The sequence below is a fragment of the Pseudocercospora fijiensis genome, assembly GCF_000340215.1.
Source record: "Pseudocercospora fijiensis CIRAD86 unplaced genomic scaffold MYCFIscaffold_1, whole genome shotgun sequence".
Lineage (NCBI taxonomy): Eukaryota > Fungi > Ascomycota > Dothideomycetes > Mycosphaerellales > Mycosphaerellaceae > Pseudocercospora > Pseudocercospora fijiensis.
Genome location: NW_006921532.1, coordinates 8,542,779 through 8,567,039, shown reverse-complemented (window position 1 = coordinate 8,567,039; position 24,261 = coordinate 8,542,779). Strand labels below are relative to the sequence as shown.

The window sequence follows — 24,261 nt, the reverse complement described above, 5'->3', positions numbered from 1 at the left end:
CCTGCTGCCCGACCTGTGCACCGTCTGCGCTCGCCGCATCAGTGGGCCCATATAGTCCACCACTCTCGCCAACCTGTGGCCGTAACTGCAACTTTGCCCAGAACCATTATGTCTACCCAGACCACGCAGAAGAGGACGCACGCGGGGCATTCGCATGGACATGGACATCACCACCATCATGCTGACAATGCCTATCTTACGAGCACAAACAAGAATGACCCGGGCGTACGAATCACTCGCGTGGGGCTTTATGTCAATCTTGGAATGGCCATTGCCAAAGGTGCTGGTGGATACGTTTTCAACTCCAAGGCGTGAGTCTCAACAACTACCCTGCACCATGTCAAAGTGACAAGTGTCCGTATGCTGCGACTTCGAGCAGAGCACTGTAGCACTCGGAGTATTCTAAGACTCGAGCTGACTGTATACTACAGCTTGACAGCTGATGCTGTACATTCCTTGACCGATCTCATTTCAGACATCACCACTCTCGCTACCATCTCGTGGTCTCTCAAGCCAGCAACATCCAAATACCCCATGGGATACGGGAAAATCGAGTCCTTGGGTGCTCTTGCCGTCTCCTGTATCTTATTAGGCGGAGGCATTGGAATTGGCCTGCAAGCTGTTTTGGCACTGAGCCAGCAGTTCTTTCCCCAAATTCATGAGGTCCTTTCGCATCTCGGATTCCTGGCCCATTCCCACTCGCATGACCACGATCATGGGCATGGTCACATCGACGTAGGACCAAACATCAATGCAGCATGGCTAGCTGCAGCATCGATCGTGATCAAGGAGTGGCTGTATCGAGCGACCATGAAAATTGCCGAGGAGAAACGCAGCAGTGTGCTTTCGAGTAATGCAAGTACTTTGAAAGCGCTTTGACCCAGGATCTTGCTGACATGCGCCAGGCATACCATCATCGCGTAGACAGTCTTACTGCTTTCGTAGCTTTGTTCACCATCGTTGCAAGCAACTTCATGGAAGGTGCACGATGGCTGGATCCAGTCGGCGGCCTCATAATCAGCGGTATGATAGTCCAAGCTGGCTGGGGTAATACCATGTCTGCGCTTTACGAGCTTGCAGACAAGGGCATGGATGAAGAGCTTAGAGAGAAGGCAGAGACCACTGCTGTTGCTGCTCTCGAGAGCTATAAGCTTGTTCAGATTCGTGGAGTACAGGGCATCAAGTCCGGCCAGAACCTCATGTTCGAGATCGAGATTGGTGTACCCAAGGACTGGACCGTCGCACATACTCAAGATGTGGAACAATTGGTACGAGATGCCATTGCAAACAAGGTCCGAGGTACCAAGCGCGTTACGATGAGATTTACGACAAGTCAGAACGCCGCCTTCTCGGATGAATTTGTGACGCGCGATAACGACACGAACATCGAGGAGGATCACGATCACGACCATGATGACGCGCATGCAAATGGACATTCCCAGGAGCACGCCAATGGCGCAACGAAGAAGAGAAAGTGAGCTCCGAAGGGTTCTGCTTCGTTCGTGATGAGAAGTGCTAGACGCCGGGCCGTAAATACACATCCTTTGGAGCACACGCCAGTGCATGGTTGACGAGGCTGTGAATAGCGATAGCATTTGCCATCTGGCCTCGGATTCCGGGTCGAAATTCTAGCTAAGGTCTTGGTGGCTTGGTTGAAAAGCTCAATTGGATGGTCAAGCTTCGTCTGTCGGACAGGATATATAGTTCCTCAAACAACCGCTTCTCCGGTACAACGTAGACGACTCGCTTTACGCTGGCGACCCTCTCCGAGGGGGGTGCTGCTCGGCATGCCGAAGATAGCGGCATCCCTGATCAGGGGATTCAACTTCTCGGTCGATGGAGGTCAAACGCCTTCAAATTGCACTCTAGGAAACATCCGGCGGCAACCTTCCGCCTCAACAGACGCTTGCAGACTGGAGTCGCTCAGTGGCTGTGTTCAATGGATCAATTCGAGTTGGCTTTGCGACTGTCCAGCAAACGGTGCTGGTAAATAGCGCTCAATCGACTGAACTTGGGACAAGGTGTGTGCAGCTGCTTCTGCGCGAAATAGAAGGATGGAGTGGATGCCTTTCAGCCGTCAATGCTGCAGCACAGTGCGCGGGCCGAGACGTGCAAGCGGCGGCGGCCCTGCGATTCTGCGAAGGCTCACGCTATGGCCGATGCTCATAAGGAAAAGCTCATCAGTGCGATGCGCTCTTCATGGAGGACTGTACAGCATTGGAGGCAACACACATTCATTTCTCGCACATATTGAGAAGGGACATGGAAGATTTAGAGCAGCCCCCCAAAATCACAAGAGTTCTGCTCGTGGGCCCGACCTGAATTACTACAAGCGGATCCTTGACATTGATGATGTGCCGAAAGTCAGACTTTATTTCCGAGCGTCTCCTCACCTCTATTCTACTGTTCCACGCCGTGCTTGCTTTGACTTGCGCACATGACTTATTATCGCAACCACCTTGAAAATTGAACTCTGCAGAGAACATCTTCGCATTTCACACCAACACAATGAGTCAATACACAGCTTCCGTGCCCAGCGATGGCGCCGTAAAGCCCGAAATCAGAGCCTTCTTCGAGAAATTCTATGCCGTCTCAGACACCCCAGGTGGCCACGAGCAATATGCCGATATGTTCACTGGTGATGGCACACTGATCATGGGGCCCAACAAGACGCAAGGTCGTGACAGTAAGCTACCTACATAGTCCCTTTTCCGAGCTTCCAATTCTGACTTGTGACATCAGACATCATCAAGATGCGCGAGGGCATGTGGGTAAAGGTGGCGAAGCGATCGCACCAGCCTAAGCAATTGTATCCTTTTGGGTCGGGTTCCAACGATATTATGCTGTTTGGGACTGTTGATTATACCTTGAGGGAGGGGGGAAGTACGAGCCTTGATTGGGCAGCGAGAGCGCGTTTTGTTGAGCATCAGGGAGGACTGAAGCTGGACCATTATCAGGTTTATCTTGTGAGTTTGATCTTGGCGGCTGAGATGGGACGACGATGCATGCATGGACTGCAATGCTAATCTTGATGTTCTTAGGATACTGCGAGCATGACGCCGAAGAATTAGGATCTGTCGTTTATATTTTCTTTGAACTGGTGACGGCACGACAAATTCGAAAATCTTTTCCTGGGGTATTGGAGCTGGATTGCACCTTGTTAGGAGGAGCAATTAGTCTTGTGAAACGGCTTGCGCATGTTTCCTTTGCAATATTTCAGAGCCTCCGTGACTTCAACAAGAATCGAGCCATTGACCTGAAATTCATGACTTGTGCTGACTTCGAGGAATCAGCGGAAGAGATAGACTCCAGCGCTTTTCGGATATAAGAGAATGGATGTCCCCATTGCCCAGCCTGATATCCGGCTCATCCGTGTCTTGGAAAGTGTTAGAGAGGCTTGTGTGCAATGATGTTCTTGCCTCGTCCAGCGCACCGGCAAAATCAGTGCAGTCAGATGAGGTGGCTGGCTTGACAATGGTGATGAACTGCAACAATCCTTCTCGCTAGACCAGACCCGAGTGGCGGAGTTGGCTCCGGTCACGCTGACGGCCGAGCGCCTACGTGTGGTCTTGACAGCTCGGGAATGGCCAAGGATGTATGCGGCCAACCTGTTTCCGCCCTCGTAGAGCTTTCCTTAGCGAACCTCGTCGGCGGTGGCTCCAAGCCATTTCAGAAAGTCGATAGTGCATGCGGAAGCTATGCTGAATCCCAGAGCGTCTTGCAGCTGGCTGACTCGAAAAACTTGCTCGTATCATGCGCTCACGCCGTCCAGCTCAGCCGAGAAGCTTCTTGGAGGCGTCTGACACGGTATGATCTTTCTGCGATGTAAGCGCAATATATCGTTTGTGAGGATGAGGTGAGGTGAGTTCACAATGCGAGGCTCTTCACGCCACATCGTTCTGCTGCAAACGCCACACACACGAGGCCATATCATGCCACACCACGCCGAAAGCGTCAAGTCCATCAAGATGCATGTCGATCGTTGTGGCATCGAAGCTAAAAGCGAGCGTGTGCAAGCCATGGATCCCTGTCTTATCTCTATTCGTCGCGCGTCACGGTCACACGTAGGGGTGCCAGGTTGTTAATTGTCAGCAACGTTACTAACGTTGCTAACCATGTTAATAACGTTGCTCTTATCCACTAAGTTGTTAGTAATATAAGGCTAACTAGGGCTAACCAGAGGTAGAAGGTAATACTATATTAAAGGCAATATAGCTATAGAATAAGACTACTTCTTACTATAGATTGAGACTACTATATAGACCACTTCTTGCTGTAGATTAAGACTACTATATAGACCACTTCTTGCTATAGAATAGACCACTTCTTAAGCTTAATAATACGGCCGTTGTTAGAGCGCTTATTATCTAAGCGCTTCCGTACTAGCATAGTTACTATATGTCTCTAGCTATTACTAGCCGTTGTTAGTATTGTTGTCTTATAAGAGCGACTAACTAAATAGCGTATAGCTAACTAGAGGGTCGTGTTTAGTAGAAGCCTAGCTATTAACTAGCTTAAAGAATAGTAAGTACTATAGTAGTTAACTACTCGTTATCGCCTCGAAGAGCGCTTTATAATTAATAGGCTCGTCTTCGAAGTCGTTATCTTCTTAGTAGTAAGATAGACTATATAGATTAAATAGCTATTTAAGGTTAGGTATATAGAGATAGCGAGGGTCGCTTAGTAGCAAGCAGTAGTTATTTATTATAGCTTCTTCGAAGGCAAGCAATGCGTCTAATTCTGCCTTCCTAATCTCTTTCTTAGTTGCTAACTGTCGCTGCTATATCTCTCGTAACTTAGCTTATCGTTGCCGTCTTACTACCTCTTCTACTAATCGCCTACGCAAGGCGCGGCTATTTATATAGATATAGATGCAGTCGTCGGTGCGCGTAGCGGACAGCTTCGAGCGATAGTCGTTCTATATAAAATTTATAGCGCTAAAGGCTCGCTCGGAAGGTACTAAGTTAGCAGGTATTCTATATAGGCGGAGAGCGACTTCCGCTATAAGAGGCGCTTTACGAGTAAGGAAGTCCTAATAAGCAGTAATATTGCCGCGCTCTCGGTACCGACTAAGCTCGTAGTAGTTACTAATAGCGAAGAAGCGTTGCGTAGAGTCTCGGAATTCGATAAATTCGTCGTTAAATCGTAGATAGCGCTCGAATATAGAAGGATCGTAGTCTTCGTAGGCAAAATAGCGCTTAAAGAAGGTAATGCGGCATTCTTCTTCGCGGTTACTAAATTCTCGAGAAACTAATAGATTATTAATATATAACGAGTACGCTACCTAGTAGACGGGTTGTATTTACTTAATAAACCGGAGGTCGAAGAGCGATAATAGGTCCTTCTAGTAAGGCAGGCGCGCCTACTTAATTAAGCGACGCAGTTGCCGCTAGCGAGGCACTATATCGCTAACCTTAGAGGTATCGCTCTCACTAACTAGCCGTACTTCGTTAATTAGCTAAAGGAGTGTATAAAGGCTCTATAGGCGGCTCTAGAATAGAGGCGAGTTAATAGTCTTAAGAGCAGCAGAGGCGCCCTTTACGAGGCGACTATTCGAGCCTCGGAATAGCCTATAAGCTATAACCCTCGAGTAGTCTTAAAGGGTTGTTATTACTACAAATAGGCTATATATTGCAGTATAGTATAACCCCTAGCGAGTAAGACAGGCGATAGCAAATGCCCTTAAAATAGCCTCGTTATCCTTAGTAAAGGCCTTTAGGATATTCTAAGCCTTCTTCGACCTCTTAAATAAGGTAAGTATATATAAAGCCTCTCGGAGCGTATCGCTATAGAACGGCAGGTACGAGTCCTTCTAATAGTTACCCTAGTCGCTAATATATAGCTATATACTATACGAGTCGTAGAAGACGCAAATTATATACTTAGTAAGTAGATTCTCGGCGAGTCGGTCCTAGAGTAATCTTATTGTCGCGCAGGTATCGGTTTGTAGGCTATTCTATCGTTTAAGGTTACTATTAACAAAGGGCGCTATCTACTTAGTTACCTACTACGCGAGGGTAATAGCGTTAGCGTTAGAGTCCTTTATATCTAGTAGGTTATAGAAGAACGAGCTAGACACTATATTAGCTAATAGGTTATAGAAACGAGTACTACCGCGGCTCTCACTCTTATTAGCGCTAAAGTTAAGGTCTCGAAGCGTATTAAATACCGCCTTAACGTCCTTCTCGACCTCCGCTCGTACCGTATCGATACAATCTACTACCTTATCGCGACTTAGAGGGTTATAATTGGTGTCGAAGGTATAGAAGGCCTCGCGCTATTTAGGATAGAATCTCGCGTCTACGAGATTAAATAGCCTTCCGCTATACAATATCGCCCTCGTAATAGCTAAATTACGCACCTTCTTAGACTTAGCGATACTAAATAGCAGCGTACGTTGCTTGCGCGGCGGCGCCTCTTTATCGTTAGAATAGTAAGCCCTCTTATAGTCTAAATACTTCTAATATTTCGCTAGGTGTGCCTTCTTCTATAATAGGCTTCCCTCTACTATCGTTCCTTTCCCGCTATCGTACTAGATACACCTTACAAATTTGCCTATATTAGCGGTGTCGACTTAGGAGAAGTTGAGGTTAACTAGGTCCTTTAAACGAGGTATTTTAAAAAAGTCGGAATTATAAGATTCGTAGAATTGCTAGAAATACGAAAATCGGAGGATTAGGTAGTCGAAATAGGTAGAAAAATAGCAGGCAATTCTCTCTTAACAATACCTCTCGAACTATCTAGTTTTAGGCTATTCGGACAACATTAGTAAACCTACTATTCTACTAACCCTAGTAGTATAGTTGCTAGGTAACCCTCTACTAAGCAGTCGCCTAAGCAACTACTACTCGGAAGAGCTATATAAGCAATCTCTATACTAATCTACACCAAATTGAGCTTAGCTAAGTCGGAAGAGACGGATCTATAAAGAATATTAGTACCGAGATAGTTACGAAGGCACTATACTATTGTTACAGGCTTAGTCTATTCTATATTATAAAGAGGTGAGGTCCATATAGACACCTAAGGCATGAATATTGATACTAACCGGTTATTAACGTTGTTTTGTTACTAACGTTGCTCTCTACCGACAAGTGGTTACTAACAGCACCCCTAGTCACACGGATGCACCTCATCTCTCTTCCAAGTATTGCACCTTCACGGCCCACACCAACACGCAGGCGAAATAGGTGAGGGCGATGGCGCGCGGACACATATCGGCGGAGCGGTAATCGGCTGTCATCTCCTGCAGCCGTGGCGGGATCATGATCATGCTTGACGCAAACACGGCGGTCAAACGTGAAAATGCCACAGGAATGGGCAGGGGTGCACGTCACAGTGATGGTGCAGCGAAGGATCCTTGCTTGCAGTTGACGCTGCTCTGCTCTGCTGGAGGACACTGCGCTGCGCTGCGCTGCGCTGCTGCTTCTTTCCCTGACAACAAAACCGTCCCGTCCAGCTCGTCCCTCCTCCGTTCGTCTTCTTTGCTGCATACATCGACTCATCAACACAGAATCATAACGCGCAGTGCTCTACCCATCAGCCTCCCAGAGCTGCATCGACTCGACATACACGTACCAGTCATATCAAACACGCGGAATCGCAAATAAGCACAATGGGTGCCGTCGCCTCTTGCGTAAGACATCCTCTCAGACCGCTTGGTCGACACTTCTTCTAACGCGCCGCACAGTTCAACAGCGTTGTGAACGCCATCACCAGCTGTTTCATGGCCGTTGTTAACGCCGTAAGTCCTTCACATAGTCGCAAGATTGCGCCGGCATGTTGTCTAACCCATGCTCTCGCAGATCGTTGCTGTGATCAAAGCAATCGCCAACGCCATCGTCAGTGTCTTCTGGGCCATCGCGAGCTGCCTGACCTGCGGCAAAGCTGGCAAGCGTCGCAGGGTGGGAAGAAGTGCGGTCTAGGACTCTTCATCACAAGCTCCGCATGCTCACGCATTGTCGACACTGCCTGCTCGCGACGACTACACCAAGCTTCCCGAGCCTGTCATCAGCGTGCCGTACGATGATGTCAAATGAGTGGCATTTCTGGAGTCTTGTGCTGGATCTGGACGGTACGTTTCTACTGCATCTCTGGCATCTCAACACCGAAGCCATGCGCATTGGAGCTGAGGAGGAAGGCATGTTTGTTGCGACGCCATTGATTACCATTGCATGATACCACTTGTTTTGTGCCTTTAGGATGATGATTGAGGCGAGGAATAGCAGACTGCACCCAGCATTGACATGCGAAGGAAAGAGTTATGAATAGTGATACCCAGCAGTCGACTTTATGCAGGACGAATATTGTAATCAACGTGCTTGGATCGCCCGGTTTGCTTTCTCTAATCATTTCTCACCTTCTGTTCGGAATGCAAGGGCTGTCTGCGCATTCCTCCTGATGCTGCAACAAGGCGGATTGGATAGGGGATAATTACAGGAGGACAGTGACACGAACTGAGCAAGACATTGCGTGCGGCGAGAAGATTGCGCCCATTCGCTCCGTAAGCGCCATTATCGTAAATTCAAGACCAATGCTGTTCAACAGGGTAGTCGGGGGTATGTGGACAAGGTGGTGGTGATGAAGCTCTTTCTTCCCTCCCGCTATCAGCAGCCTCGCGAGTGCTCTGCTGCGCATCCGCCTTTCCATGCTCCAGGTTCATGTCCATTCGCGGTCTTCGAGAATTCTCGCGTCGTGATGAGGTCAGGGTCTCGTGTCGCGTTCTAGTGCTTGCTGCCGTAGATAGCTGTTACTATTGTTAGCACAAGGTCCAGCTTCGCAAGCACGCAGATTCAAGGGTATAGCTCACCAGAGGGCACTATGATGACTACAAGCAGGATGATGATACCGATGATGATACACATGCGCATCTTCATATCCTTCCACCACATCTGCTTTCGCACCCGGTTGGCGCCGCGGCGGAAACTGTTGGCTTGCGTTGAGAGGTGGTCGGTCTTGTCCTGGAGGTTGTCTAGGCGCTCGCCACGTTCGGAGATTTTGTGAATGTTGTTCTGCATGGTGTGTACTGCGCTGTCGATTTCCTGTCCTCGTCGTCAGTGCCATTGTCGCTGCTGCCTTCCGCCACAAACTCCGAAAACGCAAATGCGCCAAAGTCTGGGTCTGGTCACTCGTGGAGACTCACTCGCTGCAGTCCTTGTGTGCGCGTGTTTCCGACATCGCCCTCTGCGCCGCGCTTGACATAGGGGTCGTAGAGACCGTCATTGTTGCTGCTCGCCATGCTGCTGACTGTCTGACCGGGTGGACGCTCAGGAGTTCGATTGAGGTGTCGATACGGTGCAAATAGCGGTAGGTCCTGCGCGCGGGTTTGCGGAAGTGCTGGCGGAGGTTATGCGACGGTTTGAAGATGGGCGTGTGAGTTGTGGTGTGGTGTGATGAAGGTGAAAGAGGATGCCGCAGTTTAACAGGGTCGTCGCCAAGCAACGCTGCGGCTATGGGCTGGAGGCGGGTGACGTTGGCTGGCTCTGCTCTGCTATTGCTTGGCCGACAATGTTGCCACGCCGAGTGGCAGGGGCAGGGCAGGCAGAACGGTAATAATCAGTGGCTATTCCGAGCTGTTGTTTGGCAGAGGGAGTATGGACAATAAATGGAAGATTCATGTTTGCTTTTCTACATAATATGCCGCCCTTGACCACAGATCACAACCGTGAATAGAGACACGGCATTCCGAGAGAGAACAAAGACATTCAAGACACCGTGGACCTTGGACTGTGGACTCTGTGAGCATATCAGACACTGTTGCAGGGCCATCAACGCATACTCGCGCAGACCATTCGCATAGGATGTTATGCTTAAAATGCCCAAGTCAATTGTGAAATCCCGGCGCTGCTAGGCTGTCTCTACCTCCTCTCAGGCGCTCCGAGTATTGTAGATTCTTCTACGTGATTCTGTATCCTTAGGCATCGACACTAACTATATTGGGTATAGAGAAAGCTATAGCGGAGCGCCTAAAGTCAAACCGTTCCTCCTCTATATAAGTCCCCGAATACGAAAGTAGTTACAAATCTATATAGCCTAATAACTACGCAAAATAGTAAAAAGTTGTTAGTAGTATAGTTATACGTTATAAAATGATCTCTTAGATTGTCTATATAAAGTAGTCGCGAAAACGTTAATTAAGAGATTAATTTTTAGTTTTCTAAGACGACTTGCCTAAATACTCTATTTGTATCTACCTACTATATATTACTTACCTATAAATAGTATATATAACGCTAAGCGAAGTACGTACGGCCCGTCGCATTAACTATCTCTCTAATCTCCGCGCTTTAGAATGCCTTAAAACTACTGCCCTTGTCTTAATATTGCTATCTAGGGCTAATAAGGCACCGTCTACCTTTAATACTAACGCGCTATTATATCGACCTCTCTAGTACTTACGCGCATACGTATATATATCTAGCCGCCTCGCGTGTATTTAAAGGTCGATCCTACTATCGCCGCCGCCGCCGCTGCTATATCTACTACCGATAATAATACTACTAAAATTAGGTAGTAGCGAGAAGTAGCGCCGCGTCTAGGCAAAGAAAGATAAGGTAGCTAAGACCGGATCTTAGAAGAAGAAGAAAGGCGACTAGCCTATCGGACCTAAACTACTAGGTCGTACTACTATTAGTCGAGAGTCGCTAGACTTTAGCTATCTACTACTAGTCGAGTAGCTAGCTAGAAAGAGTAACTATAAAGCCTAGTTCTAGTAGCGCTACGATAAGATCTTTAATACTAATATATTACTCGAGCAAGTATAGTAGTTAGTCTACGATGCGATACGTACCCTAGAAGCTATTAACGTATATCGCGATATTATTACCTAAGGACTGCGAAAGATTCTCGATAAGATATATCTAGGCAAGGGCTTTATACTAAAGGAATCCTAGATCTATAGTATCTAGGCTCTTGTATTTGCCTACTCTAATATAATAATAGTAGCTAAGACTAGCGAAGGCAAGAGTTTGCCTTTTTAGGCCTTTAGCCTATTATTAGGACTAAAGAGGTTATACGTAATTAGTATATAACCGGGCTCGAGTAAAGTTAGGGTCTTAATGCCTTAGGCAGGGCTTGGCGCTTAGCAATAGGCTAACTTGCCTACCTTCCTCCCTCTCCTCCTAGCTCCTTATCGAATACTACCTATACCTACTACTACCCTATCTACCTGCTAATATACCCTTCTTATATAGTATTCGATCTACCCTTTAAGGGTAGTAGCTAGATAGTCCTTATTTTAAGCTTTTAGCGGTATAGCTACGAACAAGACTAATCTAACTATATTGCGCCTAAAGAACGGGACCTATACGTACTATTCTATCGAAACAACCGTACTAATTATTAAGCAAGGCCTTCTACACGGCCTATTATACTAAGTTAATCGTACTAGACTAATATAATAGATATCTACTAATTCCGCTATATCCGCATTATAGGGGCTAATAATATAGCATTAGTATTACCCCCTATTATAATAGCCGGCTTATTACGAAGCAATAACAACCGTACTGCCGCTAGCAGCGCTAGCAATAACAACGCTAGTAGTATAGTGCCTACTACTAAAGTGCCTACTAAAGTACCTACTAAAGTGCCTCCTACCGAAGAGCCTACTATAGGACCTACTAAAGAAGAACCTGCAATTCTAGGTAACGACCTAGAATTGCCTATCGACGACATTCTTAATAATATTGTTAACCGTCGATATAGCTAGCTAGCCTTTAGTCCCTAACTAGTAGCGAGACTTTAAGAAGCTACCTAAAACAGGCTTACTGCCTTACGTTAAGAACAATAGCTAAAGGATAATCTTCTTAAGATTCGCTACCTCTAGGAATCTCTAACAACTACTGCTAAGCTAATAGTAGGACCTTCTTTACTACCTATCTAAAAGAAGGATACTAAACTTAAGGACTACACCGTATTTAATAGCTCTAGTCGGAAGCAGTATAACGACTACATTCGTAACTATAAACTTAACTAGCGCAACGCACTAAGAGCGCTACTAGACGACTATTCCTTAGTCGTATACGCTATATAGTATATTAATAGCGACCTAAAGCGTATATAGGATAACTATTTCGACTCCCTTAATAACTAGACTGCTATTTAGTAGCAAACCTACAAAACTATTATACTAGACACCCTTAGAAACCCTATACTAAGGCAATAACATACTTAGGACTAGTACCTTCGAGCTAAGCAAAAGACTAACTAATCGGCCCGCTTATTCGAGGCCTATTTAAAAACCCTTAAAGACGACCTTCCGCCTAAGACTAATTCTATATAGATCTCCGAGATACGCCTAAAACTTAGATAGGAGCTTATCCTCGAATTAGACCGTCGCCGCGTATTCGAACAAGCTAATCTAATACGCATTTAATTTATAGTCGAAGTAGAAACAGCCAAACGGGCTGTTTAGCTCTAATAGCGACTAGAATCGAGAATCCGACTAGCTAGTACTAACCGTAGTAACCGGGGTAGCTACGGAGGAAACTAAGGTTCCTACTAGGATAACAATGCTAATAATAGGAATAGTAACGATCGTAGAAGAGGCCGTAGCCGGCGGCTATATAGAGGAGGCCGCGATAGGGGCCGTAGAAGGGGCTCGTATCCCTATAATGCTAACCGCTCGGCTAACAATAGTAACAATAGCTACGGCAGTCTACTAACCGGATTGAAGTGCTTTAATTGTAACAGCACTAGCTATCTACTAGGCCAATGCGACAAACCTAAGGACTAGGCCCGAATTAATCGTGCTTCCGCTAAATACCGAAAGCACCTCTTAGCGGCTAACGCTATCCCTATAGGCTAACCTTCGAAAAAAGAGTAAGCGCCGCACTAACTGTTAGCCTCGTACGGCGTAAGACTATCGACATTGTGCTAGCTATAATACGCTCCTTCCTTATATAGGATACGAAGGGCACTACCTATTAAACTAAGGTTATACTAGATCTAGGAAATTCAGTTAGTGCCCTTATTAGCTATCGCCTAGCTAAGCAATTAGACCTTCGACAACTGCCGAAGACTAACCTGCTAACCCTTGCTTAGTTTAATAACGCTCGGCACTTAACCTATAGGGCCTACTATATTCCTATAGCTCTAAAGGACGACCTCGGAAATAAGCGCCTACTAGACTTTACTACCTACGCAGTAGACATAGACAGCCTCCTATCCGATATTGTTATTAGTAACCCTGTTCTTAAGTACTACGCTATAGCTATAGACCTAGGCCTCTAGAAGTAGCGATTTAGAATCGCTAGAAAAGAGGACATTAAATACATTAATGTTAGCGAGTGCCCTAACGATATTAGGGTCCTGTTTATTAGCAACCTAACACCTGCCTTAGCTAATCCGACTACCGACCTACTTAGTAGTAATAACGATGAACCTATACCCCCGGATAGCATAGACCCTAATTAGCTTGCTCGTATACTAGAGCCTATCCGAGAGACCTATATTAATGTATTTAAACACTACCTAGCGTCGACATTGCCTATATTTAAAGAGACGGATTATAAGATTAACATTATAGAGGGCAAGGAGGTTCCTTTTAGCCCCCTCTATAACCTTAGTAAACGAGAGCTTGCTATATTACGTAAGTATCTAGAGGAAAACCTAGCTAATAGCCGGATACGATATAGTAACAGCCCTACTAGTATACCTATCCTGTTCGTACTAAAGAAGGATAGTAGCCTACGTCTATATATTAATTACCGCGGGCTTAATACTATTACTATTAAAGACCGCTGTCTACTTCTGCTTATTAATAAGACCCTCGATCGCCTTTCTAGTACTTACTTCTATACTATACTAGACATTAAGGATACGTACTATCGTATCTGCATTCGTAAGGGCGACGAATAGAAAACGGCCTTTCGCACTCGCTATAGCTATTTCGAGTACTTAGTTATGCTATTTGGCTTAGCTAATGCCCCTATAACATTCTAGTCCTATATTAATCGGGCCCTTTCGGGCCTATTAGACTATCTCTGTATAGTTTACCTAGATAACATCCTAGTTTACATATATTTACCTAATATTATAGAACACTAGGCCGTAGTACGTAAGGTCCTCGACCGCCTACGAGCCTATAGACTATATTATAAACCTTCTAAATACACCTTTGCTACTAAGGAGGTATTATTCCTTAGCTTCCTCGTATTAACCGAGGGTGTTAAGGCTAATCCTAATCGGATTAAGACTATTACTAAATAGCCTGTTCCTACGTTAATTAAGGAACTATAGTCGTTCCTCGGTTTTGCTAACTTCTATCGCCGATTTATTAAGGGCTATTCGAGGTATGTAATGCTACTAACTAAGCTTACTAAAACTAAGGCTAACCCGTCTAGAGAATTCAAATAGACTAACAAGACATAAGCCGCTTTTAACGGTCTAAAGAAGCGATTTACTAAAGTCCCCTTGCTATACTATTTTATACTAAGCAAGTAGATCCGTATTAAGACTAACGCTTTATAGTTCGCTATATCGGCTATTATATTATAGCAATCAGATAAGGACTATTACTAGCACCTAATTGCCTTCTTTTTACGAAAGATAATCGATATAGAGCGTCGCTACGAGACCTACGAGCAAGAGCTCCTAGCTATTGTCGAGGCCTTTAAGTATTAGAGGCACTATCTCGATAGTGTATAGTATACTATTTAGGTCTATATAGACTATAATAACCTCCGTAGCATTACTAAGGTTACTAGGGTTGTAGGTCGACAGGCTAGATAGGCCGTCTACCTCGCTAGGTTTGATTTTAATATATTATATCGGCTAGGTATAAGTAACCCTACTAATAGCCTATCGAGGCGACCTAATTACGACAGCGAGACTTAGTACATTAATTTATTGTTTCTAACCCTGCAGTATAAGATTGCTATAGCCCGTATTATTAATAAGCAAGCGCAGGATAAGCGGACTTCCGGACCCCGCGGCAGCAATAAATACTATAGCGGAGTTGTCGTTCTTCTAGTATACGTTAAGAAGGACGTAGATCGCTCGAGCTATAATAACTCGATTGAAGATATTGCTATCTATAGCAACAGCACTATAGAAGAGGTTGTAGTAGTTCCGGCTACTAGTACTATTAGATGCATATAATACGTACCTCGTTTAATAGCGAGGGTGCTATTAAATAACCTTATAAATAGGGATAGTTAATCGTTTATAGATAAGCTGTTATATACTTAGTAGAGGGACGCCTTTACTATCGAGCGTATTAATAGGCTTATAAGTAGACGGGCGACTCGATCTAGTAAGAGTAATAGTTAGTCGATCGACGATAAAGGTTACTTAAAGTTTAAGGGCAGATACTATATCCCCGCTAAATAATCGATTAGACAAGAGCTTTTAAAGAGGCACTATAATAGTGAGCTCGCTAGTTACTATAGTATAGAGAGGTCGCACGAGTTACTATCGCGTATATACTACTAGCTAAATAGTAAGCGGTATATAAAGGAGTATATACAGACCTATGTAGTATGCTAGCGAGTTAAAGCACTAAAGCACTTACTATTTAGCGAGTTGTCTTTACTCCCTATTCTAAAGAAGCCTTTTATAGAGCTTATAATAGACTTTATTATAGGTCTTCCCCCTACTAAGCGAAGAGGAAGCAAAGACGTCTTTAACGCTATATTAGTCGTTATAGACCGATTTACTAAGGGTGCTCGCTACATTCCTACTCGTAAGGATTAGACTACTATTAATATAGCAGAGGCGCTATAGACTAACATCTTCTATATCTATTGGGGAACCCCTAAGGGGATCGTATCCGATTATAGATCGATACTAATATCTTACTATTAGAGCGAGATTTGCTTACAGCTAAGACTGAAGCATCGGCTATTAATAGCCTTCTATCTACAGACTAACGGTCAAACAGAGAGGCAGAATACTACCCTATAGCAGTACCTACGTAGTTACATTAATAAGAACCCCGAGGACTAGGTCGACCTCCTATAACTAGCTAAATTCGTGTATAATAACAGTGTCTACTTATCTACTAAGGTCTCCCCTTATTTTGCTATAATAGGCTAGAACGCTACCTTACTACAAGACCTATTTACCTCGCTCGAGGCCGAGCGTAAGGAAAGGGAAGCGCGTTAAGTACCCGAAACACTAGCGGCTATTAAGAGGGTTTAGAAGATACGAGAAATCTATACTAAGATAGCCGAGAAGTTGACAAAGGCTTAAGAGTACTAAAAGACCTACTACGATAAGCACTATACGCCGATAACCTTCAAATAAGGCGACATAGTTATACTAAGTACTAAGAACCTCCGCATCCGCAAGCACCTATTACCTAACGGCAAAACAAGGCCCAAGCTCGCACTAAGATACATTAGCCTATTCCGTATTCGAGAAGTTAAGGGCTCCTCCGTATAGGCCTATTAGTTGTAGCTTCCTCCCTATTACACTATCTATAACACCTTCTATATATCCCTCCTTAAGCTATATTACCTACGCGAGGGGGATAAAGCACCTGCTAAATACGAAGACATACTAGCGGATAGGGAAGAGCTATAGTCTATAGAACGTATCCTATAGCACCGGACTAGGAAAGGCAAGAAGGAGTACCTATTAAGATAGCAAGGCTATTTACCTAAATAGGACTTATAGGAAGCTAAAGGTTCCTTTAAGGACATAACCGAGTTGTTAGATAAGTATTAGACTAGCGTAAAGAACAAGAAGAAGGCTAAAAGCTTATAATGTTACTATTAAGGCCTAGGATTAATGCTACCCCCGGGGTGCTATTAGCTAACTAATTAGAGGCAAGCAATTGTTAGCAATAAGAGACAATAAGACTATACTACTATAGTAAACGCGTACCGAGTGTTAACAAGCGCGCTACGACGCGTTAATTAGTTACTACTCTTTCAAAGACTCTACCTCTTATTCCTTTATTCTACCGAGGCCTCGAGGCCTAGGTAATCGACGAGAATGCACGCGCGCGCGTACGAATAACGGTGTGTTAGAAGATGGCTAGCGCGGCTATATTAGTAACGGTATTACGGAGTGTGTTGCTATTTAAGAAAGGAAGGACACCGCTATATTAGTAACGGTGTTACCGAGTTGTTATTAGTCGAAGAAGGAAATCGAAAGCAAGGTAAAGTTAGCGCTAAGACGACTAGCGCTACTATTATCGACATTACTTGCTATTATTACCGCGCCTATAGATACAACCTTACCTGTACTACGAGCCTAAGGCACCTTAATCAAAACTTTGATTAAAACTTTAAGGCTAAGTTAAAACTTTAAGCCGCCTAAAAGATTAAGCGACTAATAGACTAACTAAGGGCAAAACTATAGAGCTAAGTAGGCTAGGGTCGATCTTGTAGACAATAGGTTACTCCTCGATCTATCTAACCCTTTAAGCGAGGCGAACCTCTACTACTGCACTTATAATAGCCTTTACTTATAGAAACTAGACGAGCTGTGTTTTTTCTAAAAAGATAAGATAAGATTAACAATTGAAGGCTACTAAACCTAACTAATTAGGGCTAGCGAAACTACGAACAATAATAGCCCTCGTAATAATAAGAACAAACCCTCGGAAGCGGACAACCCTCGGAAGCGGATATAGCTAGGTCTTTTAGAGTAGACGTAAAGAACTCGGTACGATATTACGTAGAACGGGGGCAGTGCTACAATACCCCGTATACCTACCTATTATAGTAGGGAAGGTACGCTCGTATTGTAATTAGTCAATAGTCCTTAATTCTTATAGTTATATATTACTTTATTGTATGTAAGGATAGCGTAGTTAGAGTTAGATATTGTGTTAGAAGGTGAGGTTTAGTATAGTTATATAATCGGTAGTTGTGCGTTTAATTTAGCGCGGACTAAGCAGCCTATTAGACCTACTAAGTTAGTAGCAATAGAGGTTGAGACTAGAACAAAGACCGGCTACGAGGGCGCGGCCTTTAGAAGGGAAGCGTATATTAGGACCAAAGAGGTTATACGTAATTAGTATATAACCGGGCTCGAGTGAAGTTAGGGTCTTAATGCCTTAGGCAGGGCTTGGCGCTTAGCAATAGGCCAACTTACCTACCTTCCTCCCTCTCCTCCTAGCTCCTTATCGAATACTACCTATACCTACTACTACCCTATCTACCTGCTAATATACCCTTCTTACACCTATTAACGGGCATAGTAGTTATTAAAATTACTCTATTAAATCGTCTTAGTAAGGAGTATATAGAGGATGTGCGCGAGACTGCCCGATAAGCTAACTATCTAATTAATATAGTTAATATTACCGCAGAGAATAAGAGTATAGATCGTAACCTATTTTAGAAGATTATAGATAGCAAGGTCTACTATATTATCCTTAGTCTAGAAACTGCAGCTAGCGAGGATTTCCGAGCTATTATTCGAGACCTAAAGGCCCGGGCTCGGATTAGTTTAGTTATAATCGACGAGATACACCTAGTAGCGAAGTAGAAGGAGTTTCGTAAGGAATATGCCTAGATCTTCTCGCTACGGAAGCTACTACGCACCGATACGGTATAGTTAGGCTGTTCTACTACTAGTAAGTAGATCGAGCTAAGCTAAACTAAACCGAGCTAACTATCGCTAGTGTCTAAGGAAACAGAGGACTTTATAGCTAAGAACGGTAGCTTCCGACCTCTTAGAAATAAACCGTATAAGACTAAGGTTCTCCGTAGTAGTATTAATCGACTAGATACTATATATATCTTACGGACTATCGATAAAGACTAGCTTAGAGGGTATAACTACCTATACTTCGCAATCGATAGAGCCTTCGATCTAGAAAGCAAGGAAGCTATACCTTAAGGCATTAAGAAGGCTCTACTATTTATTAATAGTCGGAAGTCTGTATAAGAGCTAGCTAGTATTATTCGAATATAGCTAGTTGCTATAATATCTACCTATAGCGATCTAAAAAAGCGATATATATAGAGCAATGCTAGTATAAATGTTTATACTACCGTCTCGTTCTATACTAGTAGCGTAGCTAAGCGCGACTAGACTCGTCGATACAAGCAATATAGTCGTACTATAGAGGGCTCCGATAGCCTATCGAACATTCGTATTATAATCGCTACGACTGCGTTTAGTATCGGTCTAAATATCCTAGATATCGAGATTGTCGCCTAGATTAAGTATCCGATAACTCGAGACATTAAAGATTTAATATAGCGACTTAGTCGTATTAGTCGTACCCTTCTATAGTAGGGCAAGCGGAGTATAGCCTTAGTCTTCTTACTATACCTAATTAATAATAGCAAGAAGTAGCCTCGTCCTAATTCTTATTATTTAGCGATAAGAGTCCGAAGATTATACTAGTATCGCTATACGCTAGGCCGTTCCTTAAGCCTATCGTAGTTACAAATTCCCGGAGAGGATGCTAAAGGAGACTATAGCGATATAAGTACTGCTAGCGATACAGATATAGATATAGATACAGATGCTAGTACGGATCCGAAGTATTAGACTAAGGCAGAGATAGCTACCCGCGAGAAGATTCTAAAGATCTAGATGCATTTCTAGAACGATCGATATCGAGACTATAGTATCTGCCCTCGTAAGGTAATCCTCTAGTACCTTAGCGAGGATAAGGTAATATATCTATAAGACCTACTACCGAGCGAGCACTACTATAATGCCTATAACCCTACCCTCGATCTCCTTTATAATAGTAGGCTACCGGCAGAAGCTATAGGTCTAATCTTCCGTAAGCTAGGAAATAGGATACGTCCGGCTATTGCCTTCTAGAAGCTATAGGCCTAGTTGTCTTCTAAGAACAATAAGTACCTAGAATAGACTTATCGCTATATATTCGACCTGCCGTTAAAGACTATACTAGAAGGCCGTAGGCTATAGAGTATCTATAATGTGTTTACTACTACGAGCTAGCTCGAGCAATAGGAGGATATTGTCGTTAATTAGCGGCTATTTAAGCAGAAGTCGGTCGATTTTATCGACTAGTTTAAAGCTTAGGATATCGACTAGCGCCTATTTGCGTTATACGAGCTAATTAATAAGATTAAGCGAATCGGTACAAGTATCTTTGCTAAGTAGAAGGCTAGTCTTAATACGAAAGCTAAGAAGCGCGTAGATAAGCAACGCGTAGCAGAGGAAGAGAAGAAAGCTGCTACTACTGCTACTACTACTAGACTCGCTTCTAGTTCTTAATCTACGGCCGGCCGACCCGTATTACTAAATACTTCGATAGTGTCTCTAGTATAGCGCCTTGCTGTATAGAACGCTACGCGAAATGCCGTCTAGGCCGGTATTATAGAGTCCTCCCGTAGCGAGGTAGCTAGGATAGGTCTTCGTACGAATTAGATCGAGAGAGCGACTGCCGCTACTACTGCTTCTAGTCCTAGTACTAGCCCTAGGCTACCTAGTCGGATAGTTACGCTTAATATAGTACTTTTAGGCAATCTAGCCTCTACCTTTCTATCCGCTTCGGCTGTTACTATAGGTACTACTATCGCTCGTAGTCCGGATAATCCGCGTAATAAGCGTCCTGCCTCTATAAGCCTAGTAATAAGCTAGGTACCTCGATATAGAGCGCGCCGGATTAATTAAGTTAAATCGGAGCGAGCTAAGAGAGCCGAGCAGTTATTAAGTATAGTTACTCGTACTACTAGGAAGAGAGGTAGCCGTAAGCTACGTAGGAACCGTACGCTATTAGAAGCTAGTCTCCGTCTTATAGGCTAGTTACTAGGTAGCTCGCCGATAGGATTACTAAGCCGTCGCCGCTAACCCTGCCTAGTTTAGCTGCTTCTATAAAAGCTAGCGCTAGAATTGGCGCTAGAATTAGCGCTAGAATTAGCGCTAGAATTAGCGCTAGAAATAGCGCTAGAAATAGCACTAGAAATAGCACTAGAAATAGCGCTAGAAATAGCGCTAGAAATAGTACTAGAATTGGCGGTAAATTAGCGCTAGAAATAGCAGTAGAATAGCGCTAGAAATAGTAGTAGAATAGCGCTAGAAATAGCAGTAGAATAGGCAGTAGAAATGGCGCTAGAAATGGCATTAACAATATCCGTTATAGCTACCCTTCTATTATGTCCTTATAAGCTCGCTAAGTCCTTATCCTATCCCCGGAAAAGTAAGCCGTAACACTACGCTCGATCGCGTTGCTTCTACGAGTATAGGCCTAGTTAAGCTGCTTCTACGAGAGCAGGCCTAGTTTAGCTGCTTCTGCGAGAGCAGGCGTATAATGCCTAGTTTAGCTGCTTCTGCGAGAGCTAGCCTAGTTTAGCTGCTTCTACGAGAGCTAGCCTAGTTTAGCTACTTCTACGAGAGTAGGCGTGTAATACCTAGTTTAGCTGCTTCTACAATAGCTAGCCTAGTTTAGCTACTTCTACGAGAGCTAGCGTATAGTAGTGTCTAGTTTAGCTGCTTCTACGAGAGCTAGCGTATAGTAGTGTCTAGTTTAGCTGCTTCTACGAGAGCTAGCGTATAGTAGTGCCTAGTTTAGCTGCTTCTGCGAGAGCTAGCGTATAATGCCTAGTTAAGTTGCTTCTATAAGAGCTAGCGTATAATATGTAATATCTAGTTAAGCTAGAATTAGCAATAGGGATAGCACTAGAATTAGCATTTAATAAGGTCCTTCCTAACTACCCTTCTATTATGTCCTTGTAAGCTCGCTAAGCAGGCTCTTCTATCGTGTCCTTTGCGATAAGGGTTTATAGATAGTCGTAGGTGTCGATAGTCGTAGGTATCGATAGTCGTAGGTATCGATAGTATATAAGAGCTAGGCGAGAAGCGTAAATTCGAGGAAGCGACAAGGATACCGAGTCCCGCTAAGACCCCGGATTTAGTATAGCAGAGCGCTTAATTAGTAGGATTAAACGTTATAGCTGCTTCCTTCCGCGTATTTACAATACCGACTTTACGACTTTTACGACTTTTATAATAGCATATTACTAATATAGCAAGATACGCCGATTGCGCGCATTTCTAGTAAATAGCGCTAACAAAAGTGTCTAATACAATAACGACGGCCGCCTTAGGCACTAAGAACCGCCTCCAAAACCCGAGAAGTTACTAACGCTAGCGAGAAGTTACTAGCGAGAAGTTACTAGCGAGAAGTTACTAGCGAGAAGTTACTAGCAAGAAGTTACTAGCGAGACTAGTACTATACTTATTGCACCGCATGCTCTTATAGACACTATAACATATACGGCAAGGATAGATACGTAGGGCGATAATATATATCGAGCGCTCGTAAAAGCACCCTTCGAGAAGCTACGATAGCCCTCTTACGTTAACGCCCTCTATTGCTTAGACTCTCCCTAGAACGATTATTCCGATAACTAGTTACTATATAAGGCAGAGAAAACGAATAGTAGCGTCCGGGGATCTAATTAACTAGCGGCACTAAGCGGCTATAGAAGCATACACTCCGAAGCATACTAGTGTTGTATATAGCCTATATACTACGCGCAATGCGTAACAATTAACGCATTCTATTACTAACTATAGTACGCGAGGTGTATAGGAAGGGACTTATTAAGTAAAACAATAATAGCTTATTCGCTAAAGCGACACTTATTAGTACCTAGACAATAATAGAGTGTAACCGCGCCCTTAGTGTTAGAGATACCGTAGAAAAGGGTTGTCGAGCGCGTTATAGTCGTATAGCAATATTAATACGCTTGCTAGAATAGAAGAGGAGGCGCACTGCAGTCGGATAATAGTCTTAATACGCTCGGTTCGGATCGGTGCGTACTATAGTCGAATAGCAGTCTTAATACGCAAAGGGCTATAGTCGTATAGCAGTAAAGACTAAGACTAAGACTAAGCGCCTTCGGGCTTGAGTATACTAGAGGCCCTTACGCACTAAGGTTATTATAACTAACAGTCCTAACGAAGGCGTTACGCCGACTTAACTAGATGCGCGTATATTATCCTATAAAGAATCCGAACGTAGGAAGCCTGTAGCCGCTACTTAAGGTATACCTTACTAAAGAGTTTTTACCGAATTAGGCCTAGCCGCTACTTAAGGTATACCTTACTAAAGAGTTTTTACCGAGTTAGACCTATAGTAATACTACGAACCTATTAACCTACTTAGTAGGAGAGTCGCTATCGAGCCGCTACTTAAGGTGTACCTTACTAAAGAGTTTTTACCGAGTTAGACCGTTAGCCGTATTATAGGTATACCTTACTAAAGAGTTTTTACCTCCGCTAATCTACCCGAGACCCGCAGTTTGTTATACTAAGATAAGACTGCGATCTAATAATAACTATACTCTTTCGGTTAAATGCGTAGTCGACGCCCGCTAAAGCTATAGTATACCTACTCGCTAGGAGAGTCGCCTCGCAATATCTTACTTAGCAAAGCCTATCGGAGACCTTAAGAGAAGGACTAAACAAACTCTACCTATCGAGGAACCTCAACTATTAGACAAGCGGCTCTATTAGTAGCAAGCCGTAGAACTAGTAAGGAATAGTATTAATCGCTATAGAGCTACCTATATACGATAAAGAGGTATCGATACTATTGCTATTAGAAGCCGATAGCTAGTATATTGCTAGGGGTGTTAGTATATTAGTATATATAGAAGAAGAAGAAGTTAAACTAGGAAGCGTAGGTCTATATTAGCGTATCGTAGGTAAGGTTTACCTCTACTAATAGGATTGCGCTATTTACGCTATAATAGCAAGGCAACAATAACGGCTATATATTATCGCACTTTTAACGCTATAGCCGCCGACTGCTACTAGTTAAATGCCTAAGGCTAGAATTGCTAGCAGTTATCGAAATTACCGGAGGCCTCCTTTAGTATTAGGCGCTCTAAATTCATATAGGAACTAAGTCTAAAGCGAAGCTAATAGCAGAGACCTCTACTCTAACCTACTCCCGACGAGGTATGTACTCTAGTCTACCGCTACTACTTCGCCGCTAGGCACGCACTCTAGTCTACGGAGCTATTAGCTATTAAGCTATTATCGTACGCCTAGCCTAGCTAGCTATTAAGCTATTATCGTACGCCTAGTACTAGAAGATAAAGCACTAGAAGATAAAGCACTAGAAGATAAAGCACTAGAAGATAAAGCTATAGTAGCACTAGAAGCTAACAGCCTATATTAATTAGTATAGCAAGGAACGGTAGCTAAGCGATAGATTTCTATATACTAAATGTGTTACCCTCTTAGTTAAGCTTGTTAAGATAGGTAGTCGGTAGCGCCTCGTCTCCCTACTTGTCTCCCTACTCGTCTCCTAGCTATCTATTACGCCGATCGACCGCATTAGCCTATATAGAGTCGCTAGCATTA

General features: G+C 43.9%; 3 protein-coding genes across 3 annotated transcripts; 2 read left to right on the top strand and 1 right to left on the bottom strand.

The window, feature by feature from the left end:
• The first annotated feature begins 123 nt into the window (after positions 1 to 123).
• On the top strand, positions 124 to 1,738 carry MYCFIDRAFT_160221 (uncharacterized protein). Its single transcript, XM_007923651.1, has 3 exons — positions 124 to 311; positions 432 to 840; positions 885 to 1,738. Exons 1-3 carry the CDS (start codon positions 265 to 267, stop codon positions 1,476 to 1,478), a joined length of 1,050 nt encoding a protein of 349 aa, XP_007921842.1. The 5' UTR covers positions 124 to 264; the 3' UTR covers positions 1,479 to 1,738.
• A 770-nt stretch (positions 1,739 to 2,508) lies between these two features.
• On the top strand, positions 2,509 to 3,071 carry MYCFIDRAFT_185494 (uncharacterized protein; the record flags this gene model as incomplete). The annotated part of the gene is made up of 3 exons (XM_007923650.1): positions 2,509 to 2,686; positions 2,743 to 2,966; positions 3,042 to 3,071. 3 exons carry the CDS (start codon positions 2,509 to 2,511, stop codon positions 3,069 to 3,071), a joined length of 432 nt encoding a protein of 143 aa, XP_007921841.1.
• Positions 3,072 to 7,447: 4,376 nt separating this feature from the next.
• Positions 7,448 to 9,380, bottom strand: MYCFIDRAFT_48734 (uncharacterized protein). Its single transcript, XM_007921858.1, has 5 exons — positions 9,143 to 9,380; positions 8,810 to 9,041; positions 7,806 to 8,746; positions 7,691 to 7,744; positions 7,448 to 7,636 (listed from the first exon to the last, which is right to left on the bottom strand). Exons 1-3 carry the CDS (start codon positions 9,236 to 9,238, stop codon positions 8,724 to 8,726), a joined length of 351 nt encoding a protein of 116 aa, XP_007920049.1. The 5' UTR covers positions 9,239 to 9,380; the 3' UTR covers positions 7,448 to 7,636; positions 7,691 to 7,744; positions 7,806 to 8,723.
• Positions 9,381 to 24,261: the final 14,881 nt, after the last annotated feature.